The 10135-nt window shown below is 41.8% G+C and overlaps 1 protein-coding gene and 1 long non-coding RNA gene across 2 annotated transcripts; one reads left to right on the top strand and one right to left on the bottom strand.

Annotated features, from left to right (window-relative positions):
• Nucleotides 1–1662: 1662 nt before the first annotated feature.
• LOC122665268 lies at nt 1663–2153 on the bottom strand. The gene is made up of 3 exons (XR_006333463.1): nt 2048–2153; nt 1909–1984; nt 1663–1808 (listed from the first exon to the last, which is right to left on the bottom strand). It is a non-coding gene; the product is annotated as an uncharacterized LOC122665268 (long non-coding RNA).
• A 7225-nt stretch (nt 2154–9378) lies between these two features.
• Nucleotides 9379–9981, top strand: LOC122665808. Its single transcript, XM_043861944.1, has one exon. The coding sequence runs from the start codon at nt 9379–9381 to the stop codon at nt 9979–9981; it is 603 nt and encodes a 200-aa protein (XP_043717879.1).
• Nucleotides 9982–10135: the final 154 nt, after the last annotated feature.

The raw sequence follows: 10135 nt of genomic DNA, 5'->3' as shown, positions 1-10135 counted from the left end.
TGAAACACTAGCTTAAAATTAAAAAAAGTACAGTGAAGATCGAATGCCAAATGTAGAGATCATCAATGGAATCCAAGTGAAACCCCAGCAATCATCAATCGATTAACAGATTCCGGGAGAAATTACTTGCAGATTTTGCTGCTGGTATGATCGGTGGCTTACTTGAGAGACAAATAATTGGGGAGAGGGCCAAGTGGTCACGGGTTTGAGTCTGGAAACAGTCTCTCTGCGAAAGCAGGGGTAAGGCTGCGTACATTATGACCCTCCCCATACCCCGCAGTGGCAGGAGCCTTGTGCACTAGGTGCGCCCTTTGTTAAAATTGGGGCCTTACAGATACCAATACCAAGTTCATTCTCTCTACATTGGGTGCTTGAATTATAGGTTGAAATTTACTGATATCAGAATTGAACCCTATTGAATTACCTGGTCAGTCTAAAAATTGACTAATATTAATTTATCAATTCTTGTTCCATAGAGGTAAATTACTAGAACAATAAAACCATACAGAATTAATAATCAGATCAATTGAACCTTACAGAATTAAACCAGATCAATTGACTGAATTTGTTCTTCAGTCAGATTCTATATTGGTTTATAGAACATTTCATATTTGTTCATTCGTAATTGGTTGTTAAAATGGATTCAGATAGTCTTCTTTCTTATAAACAAAATGATTTCAAATAAGAGTTTCTATAGTAGAGAAACGAATTAATGCCTGAGCAAGCAGGAGGCCTCAATGATCTTTTTGGCTTCCTAATGAACCCAAAACAACTACAACATCTTCTGAGGCCTTGTCAACATAATAACTCTTCCAAAACATTAAGAACTTCAACAGCTTTCCAGACAATAAGAACAAAAATTGAATCCATGAACCATGAAAACCCAAAAGAACAAAAAAATCTCAATCAGTTGGTTTTGAGGGTTCCCAATTGGATTTGGGTCGGTTCAAGGTAGTGCACCTGCATCACTCAGCTAGACAAGGGTAACTATCACCCCTTGAAGCATTCAAATGTCCTTACAGAGGTATTTTAAATAGGAACCAAGAGTCATTCAACATCAAGAAGCTTTAATGGAAACCACCCCACACATATTAGTGATTTTTGAGAAAGAAAGGTCATTCCATGCTTTAAGACAGTGTTGGAGAAGGTATCCAGTCCAACATGGAATGGAACCTGGGGCTTCAGGATACAATCTATGTACTCCCAAACATAACAAAAATTGGTTTTAATTAACATAGCACACAATAGTCGAATTATACACGTTAATGACAAGATCTAACCAGATTCATCAGGACTTCCATGGTTTCCCCTCATTGGTTACTTGAACTTATTGCACAATTCATGCAAATCTATTTTCATAACCAGAAATTGGTTCTTGATTTCCATTCCAAATTTGTTCTCTGTTCTTTCTATCAATTTGAAGTGATTGTAAAAATATAAGAGCAATAGGTATCCGTGAGCCATCAAACCAAAACGAATCTGTGACCTAATGACCAGAATTTCATGTGATCTTTAACAAAACAGAATTATTTCTCAAAGAAATAATTTACAACGAAGCTTCAAACTTATGATACTGCTATGATCAAAGACAGGGTACATAAGTAATCTCTCCTTTTGGGCATAAACAACACACACATTTTCTTACTAAACACAAAATAACTTCTTTAAGGGGAAGAACAGTATCTTCATGAGAAAGAAACGAAGAAGAATAGACATAGTAATGGAGAAGCACCTGCAATCATTCGTGACTGGAGTGAGAATAGACTTCTGAGAAGTGGGTTCGGCATCCTCTCTCTCTTTACGTTTCCCTGAACCGAAACCTTCCACAGACGAAGCTTAGAGTACAAAGAAGAACAAAAAAAACACACTCCTTTATACATACACGCACATATTTACAAAATTTCTCACCTAATACGCTTTCTTGGGTTTGTCTGTCCGAATCAACTGAAGGTTTAAATGGCTTTGGCGCGTCGCTTTTCAGTTTCTGAGAGGCAAACCAATGGCTACTTCATTAGACACAAATCTACACACAGAGAAAGATGTGTACTTGTTGCAGTTGAGCCCTGTTGGGATTGAGGGGTACCCGCTTAGGGTTCGTGGAGTCATTTCCCATATTCAATCGCAAACACTATATGCTCTCTAACATCTTCATCGAGGGTGAGAAGTGGGGGGAAAAACATTGAAAATATAAAAATGAGAATAAAATGTGAGAAAGAAAAGAGATAAAGAGATCCGTCTTGGTCATATTAAAATTTTATGATTTTACTGATAAGGAAACTGAGATTAGGATTCTACCCAAAAAAAAAAAAAAAAAAAAAAAAAAAAGATTAGGAGAGAATTTGGAAAGATATAAATTTGGGTGGGCGGCCATATTAGGAGGAATGGGAGATTTTAGAAAGAGAGAGAGAGGGCAACGTGAGAGAGTGAGAAAAGGGGTAAGGGAAGAGTTTTGGAAGTAAAAAAAGGAAAGAGGGAAAGTGGGAAAGCGAGTAAGAAAAAAAAAAGGGAGAGTGAAAGAGAGAGAACATAAAAAGAATGAGAGATAAAGAGGGAACGTGAGACGTGAGACGTGAGATGTGAACGTGAGATGTGAAAGATCAGAGGAATAAGAAAATTAATTTTTTAATGAGTAATTGAATATTAAAAAAAATGAAAAGGATACCAATATTTTGGGAAAAATAAAAAAAATAAAAAATTATATAATAAAAAAGATAACGTATTTTAATAAGAAAGAATGATAAAATAGTCAAATAAAAAAATAGCCACAAAGCATGAGTTCATACACTTATATAATAGTATGATATGATAGTATGATGTCAACTTTGGGTTGACACGATGATGTCTTATATTAAGACAATCACTTATAACCTCCTTATTAATGGTTGCATAAAGGGTATTATCACCCCGACAAGGGGGATTAGACAGGGAGACCCCATCTCGCCTGCTATTTTCATTTTATGTTCTCAAGCTCTTACTGCTGTTATTAAGAGAGCTGAGGCTAATGGGAACCTTCACGGTGTCAGGGTGAGGCATAGGGGAGCTGCCATCACGCACTTGCTTTTTGTTGACGACTGTTTGCTCTTTTTCTTACCATTTATATCTTCATCCCAATAAGGATGATGAAGATATTGTGCATATAAATCAGTCTCTAGATTAGTAGGAGATAAATCAACAATTAGCCTGTAGATTAATAGGAGATATATCTGCCTGTATTCTTTCCTTCTTGTATCTTTCCTATTGTTTTCTTACCTATTATTTCTTATAATATTCCTATATAGTGATACTCTCAATACAAACATTTCAAGCCATTCAAAGCAATTCAAACACCTCCACGGATATTATCTTAACATGGTATCAGTAGGTTGATCCTCTTCTCTCAGTTTTTTCTTCTTTCTTTTTGCAACCATGGGTGATTCCAACGATCCTTTGGGCACCACTGCTGCTGCTACTACAGCACCTTCGGCAACTCTACCCGTGACCTCCCCATACTTCTTGCATTCATCTGATCAACCAAATGCTTCCTTGGTTACCCCTGCTCTTGATGGGAATAATTTTCCCACCTGGCACAGGGCAATGACGATGGCTCTTGAAGCCAAAAACAAAATTTCTTTCATTGATGGCTCGCTGCCCCGGCCTGCTGCGACTTCTCCTGACCTTCCCCATTGGGTTAGGTGCAATAGTATGGTTCGTTCATGGATTGTACACTCGACTATTCCCACCATCGCACACAACATTCTTTGGTTTGATTCAGCCAGGGACGCATGGCTTGATCTTCATACTCGGTTTTCTTAGAAGAACGCGCCTCATATCTTTGAGATACATCACGCCAAATCCACTCTCAGCCAGGGCATGGACTCAATATCAGCTTATTACACCACGCTAAAAGGTCACCGTGATGAGTTGTTTTCATATCGATCTTTTCCAGCTTGTACTTATGGCAGCGTTGCCGAGCTCCATGCGATCTCAGAGACAGACTATTTGATGGATTTTTTACAAGGGTTAAATGATTCATATGCGGCTGTGCGCAGTCAGGTTTTGCTTATGGACCCCTTGCCATCGGTTCCAAAAGCATATTCACTCTTATTACAAGAGGAGCGCCAACGCTCTCTCCATGCTACTGTTCCAACTACACTTGATCATGATGCCATGGCTACCAATTCCAAGGATCTTTCGGCGTCCTCTGTTCAGCGATCCAAACCACATTATCACTGCACATTTTGAGACATGGATGGACATTCTGAGTCCCGTTGCTTCAAGAAGCACGGTTACCCTGAAGGTTGGACCCCTCGGCAGCCTAGGCGTGCTGGCGGCCGTGGGCAGTCCCAGTCTCGCCCTCCCATGGCTGCTGTTGTTGCTGCCACTGCAGAATTGAGTACCGCGCAGGCACCCACTCTGACTACTGCCCAGATTCAACACTTATTGACCTTGGTGCCCACTGGTAACATCCACCCTCTGGCCAATCTCGCAGGTAACTGTTGCTTCAACACGTCTTTAGGCTCCAATCCTTGGATTTTGGATTCGGGAGCGACGGATCACATTGCCTCAGATTATACATTATTTTTTGCCTTCATGCCTCATTCCCATCCTATACCCATTACCTTACCCGATGGCACCAAATCTCCTGTTACCCATATTGCTTCAATTTCTCTTACACCTTTTCTTGTTTTGCATAATGTTCTATATGTTCCATCTTTTCGATTCAACCTTTTATCCATTCCTAAGCTTACTTTTGCCACTAAATGTCATGTTCATTTTACTCATGATTTGTGTACTTTTCAGGACCCATGCTCGAAGAAGATTTTTGCAACAGATAAACGCGTTGGTGATCTTTACATATTGGACCGATCCACTTCACCAATTGCTGCCACTGTTGAATCTAATTTCGACCTTTGGCATTGTCGCCTGGGTCACCCTGGTTATTCTCTTGTTTCTTCTTTAAAGACTTTGGACTCTGGAATTTCATTTACACATTGCTTATGTCATATTTGCCCCTTGACCAAACAAACTAGATTACCTTTTTTTAATAGTTCTATTACAACTACTGCTTGCTTTGAATTACCACATCTTGATGTTTGGGGCCCGTATCGCATCACATCTCTATCTGGTGCCCGGTTTTTCCTAACCATCGTGGATGATTATTCTCGGGGAACCTGGCTTTATTTAATGCAATCTAAGTCGGAAGTGAATACCCTTATCCAATCTTTTTTTGTAAGGGTCGGTACGCAATTTGGGAAAACAATTAAAATATTGTGTACTGATAATGGGTCTGAATTTTTTAATGCCCCAACCAATACATTTCTAGCCAGCCATGGGGTCATACATCAGTCTAGTTGCGTTTCCACCCCTCAACACAATGGGGTGGTAGAACGTAAACATCGCCACCTCCTCAACATTGCCCGTGCCTTACGGTTTCAGGCCCACCTACCGCTTAGTTTTTGGGGCGACTGTGTTTTAACGGCCGCATATTTGATAAACCGTTTACCTACCCCTGTCCTTCATGGCAAGACCCCTTTTGAAATCCTCTTTGGAACCAAACTGTCCCTCTCTCACTTGAGGATTTTTGGTTGCCTCTGTTTTGCTCGCAACAGTTCCACCCTACACAAATTTGATCAGCGGGCTGCCCCGGGTATATTTCTACGTTACCCGTTTGGCCAGAAGGTCTTTCGAATTTATGATTTAGCTACTGCCAAAGTTTATGTTTCCCGAGATGTCACCTGATTTCAAACCATTGACAGTTCACCATCTTCCCCTGTTTTACCACTTCCCCTCCCTGAACCTGATGACACGCCACTATCCTCCACCCCGGTTGAGGTACCCAACCCGGTCATGGTTCCTACCCCGGTTGAGGTACCCACCCCGGTTGAACCACCACCTCCCACTACTCCTGCACCCACCCGCCCCCAACGTACCCGACAAATGCCTATCCAATACAACGATTACCAATGTAGTTTTACCCACCCCACAAGGTCTTCTTCGACTGTCCTTTCAGGGACATCTCATCCCCTAGTAAATTTTTTTACAGTATAACCATTTCTCTGCACCACATCTTGCTTTTCTATCTTCCTTATCTATCAATACAGAGCCGCATACCTTCATTGAGGCAATGAAATATCCGCACTGGCGTGACGCGATGTAGGCCGAGATAACAACCCTATCTGATAATAACACCTAGTCTCTTGTTCCTCTGCCTGCGGGCAAGAAACCAATTGGTTCTAAGTGGGTTTTTAAAATCAAGCGGCATTCTGATGGCACGATTGAACGATACAAAGCCCGATTGGTTGCTAAAGGTTACACCCAGATCGAGGGCCTTGATTATCATGACACTTTTGCCCCGGTAGCCAAGCTGGTTACTGTGGGCACGTTACTTGCCGTTGCCTCCGCCAAAGGCTGGGTTCTACACCAGATGGATGTCCATAATGCTTTCTTACACGGGGACCTCGATGAGGATGTTTATATGATGCCCTCACCTGGATATCGTCGTAAGGGGGAGAGTCTTGTTTGTAAGCTTCATAAATCTCTCTACGGCCTCAAGCAGGCTTCACGCCAATGGTTCTCAAAGTTTTCCACTGCTTTCTGGATTTTGGATTCTCTCAATCCCAGGCAGATTACTCATTGTTTATCTTGAGGCGTCATGGTGCCTCTGTCTTCATCATTTTATATGTGGATGACATCGTCATTACTGGCTCTGATGTGTCCTTAATAGCTGATGTAAAAGCCTTTCTTAGCCAGCGCTTTCGTATCAAGGATCTGGGTACCCTGAAATATTTCTTGGGCATTGAGGTGGCACGGTCTTCCACTGGTATTTGTCTATCCTATCGAAAGTACGTGCTTGACATTTTACTTGATAGTGGACTCACTGGCACCCGCCCTACCGATATTCCCATGGAGCAGAATCTTCGTCTCACTGACTCTAATGGTGTCTTATTGCCAGACCCCTCTATCTATTGTCGCCTGGTTGGTCGATTGATATATCTCACTATTACTAGGCCTGGCATTGTTTACACCATCAACATCCTCAGCCAATTCATGCACCAACCTTGCCAGCCCCACTTGGACGCTGCTCACAGGTTATTGAGATATCTCAAAGCTAGCCCGGGTCAAGGGATTTTTTTACCCTCTGATGGTTCACTTCAATTAAAAGCATATTGTGACTCGGACTGGGTGACTTGTCCAATGACTCGACACTCTATGACAGGGTACTGTATTTTTTTGGGATCTAGCCTGATTTTGTGGAAGACCAAGAAACAGACAACGGTGTCTCGATCATCAATAAAAGCTGAATACCGGGCCATGGCGATTGCTACTTGTGAAATAACATGGATTACATCTCTCCTCCGTGATCTCGGTGTTCCCATTACCACACCGACACCATTATACTGTGATAATCAGGCGGCCCTTCACATAGCATCCAATCCCGTCTTTCACAAACGCACTAAGCACATTGAAATTGATTGTCATATTGTTCGTGAAAAGCTCCAACAGGGATTATTGCAACCCAGAAAAATAGCTAGTGCAGCACAGATTGTAGATTTATTCACCAAGGCATTGGGTCGGAAACAATTCCATCTCCTATGTTCCAAGCTGGGCGTTTGTAACCTTCACGCTCCACCTTGAGGGGGGGTCTTACCATTTATATCTTCATCCTAATAAGGATAATGAAGATATTGTGCATATAAATCAATCTCTAGATTAGTAGGAGATAAATCAGCAATTAGCCTATAGATTAATAGGAGATATATCTGCCTGTATTCTTTCCTTCTTGTATCTTTCCTATTATTTTCTTACCTATTATTTCTTGTAACATTCCTATATAGTGATACTCTCAATACAAACATTTCAAGCCATTTAAGGCAATTCAAACACCTCCACGGATATTATCTTAACACTTTTCTAGAGTTAATTTGCAGGAAGTGAACTCTCTCAAGGAGTGCTTAGATCTCTATTGTAAAGCGATGGGCCAGACTATTAATTTGCAGAAGTCTAGCCTCACTTTCAGTCCAAATACCCATGTTAAATTCAAAAGATGGATTTCAAGGGTGTTAAAGGTGAAATATGGATAAGGCCCGTCGAAATATTTGGGATTGCCAACTGACTTTGGTACCTCAAAAAAGACCATTTTCAATGAAGTGAAGGAGAAAACTCTGAATAAGTTACAGGGGTGGAAGGGTAGTTTGCTCTCCTATGCTGGCAAGAAAGTCCTCTTAAAATCAGCCGTAAGCCCCATGTCAAATTTTGCAGGATCCCACTTCAAGCTACCGGCCTCGTTTCACAATGCCATCAAGAGGGCGTCCTCAAATTTCTATTAGGGTAATGCTGAAAATAATAGAAGGATCCATTGGATCTCTTGGCCGAGATTATGCAAACCAAAATCGGTTGGTAGGTTGGGTTTCAAGAATACAAGGTTGCAGAATCGGGCTCTCTCAGCAAAGGCGGTTTGACGTTTGTGGTCAACTCCAGATTCTTACTGGGCTAGATTTTTAAAGTCTATTTACTACCCCAACACTGATTTCTTTCATGCAAAATTGGGTAATCGACCTTCGTGGGGTTGGAGGAGTTTGTTGGAGGGGAGGGCGGTGCTTTTGGATGGCTTATTGTGGAGAATTGGTGATGGGCGAAAGGTTGATATCTGGAAGGACAATTGGATTCCTTTGCTGCCTAATATATAGGGTGCAATCCCAAAGGCCGGTGGATTGTGAGCTTACTTTTGTAGCTGACTTAATTGATCCAATTAGCTGCACATGGAAGTCTAGTCTTTTACAGCGATTATTTCAGCCGGCGGAGGTTAATGCCATTCTAAAGATCTCTCTTAGTATCTTTATGGAAGAGGATATTCAGGTCTGGGGTGCCTCCAAGGATGAGTGATTCTCTGTTAAGTCAGCTTATTGGCTCCTTGCGAAGGAGGAGGAGAATCAAAGGTCAAGGGCAGCATCTTCTAGAGTTCACAACTGGGAGATGGTTCCAGAAAAGGTTTGGAGGAGAATTTGGAAGATCGATACCCTGCCGAAGATTAAAGCCTTTATTTGGAGAACTTGCAATGAAGGACTCCCAACAGGTTCAGGTCTTCATACTAGGCAAATTCCCATTGATCCAGCGTGCCCACGCTGCAGTTGTGAGAAGGAAACTGGGGATCATCTGTTGTTGGACTGTCCCTTCGCTAGAGCAGTCTGGCATGGAAGTTCTCTTCATTATTCCCCTCCTTCGAATATTACTCCCACCATTGCTGGCTGGTTAGGTAACTGGGATGTTGTATTTTGACAAGATAAAAGGCTGTCTCATGAGGCACTGTCGAAGGCAGCCTTCTTGTGTTGGTACTTGTGGAGAGCTCAAAATGAGTTGTGCTTCAACTCTATTTGCTGGACTCCCTCCGAAGTCATCTCCATGGCAAACAAGGCTTACTTGGAATATGCAAAGGTTGAGAAGCCTGCAGGTCATTTAAATTCTCCTCAGGTAGCAGATAGAGACTCCGTCCCTCAAGTCTGGATTGCACTTCCTACAGGTATTATTAAAATAAACTATGATGCTGCTCTCCTGCAAGACAGTGTAAAGGGTGGTCTGGGTTTGGTTTTGAGAGACCATGCTGGTGTTAAGAGGAAGTTTGTTTCCATTCCCATGTACTTCAACTCAGCTCTTCAAGGAGAAATACTTGCTGTGCGTGCTGCTCTGCGGCTGGCTCTTGAGTTGGGTTTCACACAGGTTCAGGTTGAAACAGACTGTAGAGAGGTTGTGAAATACATCTTGGATCACTCGTGTTCAGCCCCTATTGATTCAGCTGTGGTGATTGGTGACATTTGGAAGCTCTCTTCTTCCTTTTCTTCTATTTCCTTTCATTGTATTTCTAGGGCTATTAATGGTGTTGTCGATGCCCTAGCCAGGAAAGCCATGTCATTGGTGTGTTTGACAGATTGGCCTCTTTCCACTCAGTGGCTCCATGAGCTATGTTCTTGTGAAGCTGCTGCTTGTACACACTCCCGTTCTAAATAAATCTCCCCTTTACCAAAAAAAATAATATGATAGTATGATAGTATGATATGATATTTACACGGTAAGCGAAAACTAAACCGCAACCAAACTGATAGTAAACCGAATCAAAATCGCAGACGACCATGTTTTAGACTCTCATTCTCGTACTGAAACC

This window comes from Telopea speciosissima, chromosome 6, assembly GCF_018873765.1.
Source record: "Telopea speciosissima isolate NSW1024214 ecotype Mountain lineage chromosome 6, Tspe_v1, whole genome shotgun sequence".
Classification (NCBI taxonomy): Eukaryota; Viridiplantae; Streptophyta; class Magnoliopsida; order Proteales; family Proteaceae; genus Telopea; species Telopea speciosissima.
The sequence above is the reverse complement of the archived record's forward strand: the minus strand, read 5'-3'. Positions and strand labels throughout refer to the sequence as shown.

Bases quoted from the DNA above. Each gene is read 5' to 3' on its own strand.
- LOC122665808 (XM_043861944.1), top strand. From the start codon at position 9,379: ATGGCAAACAAGGCTTACTTGGAATATGCAAAGGTTGAGAAGCCTGCA.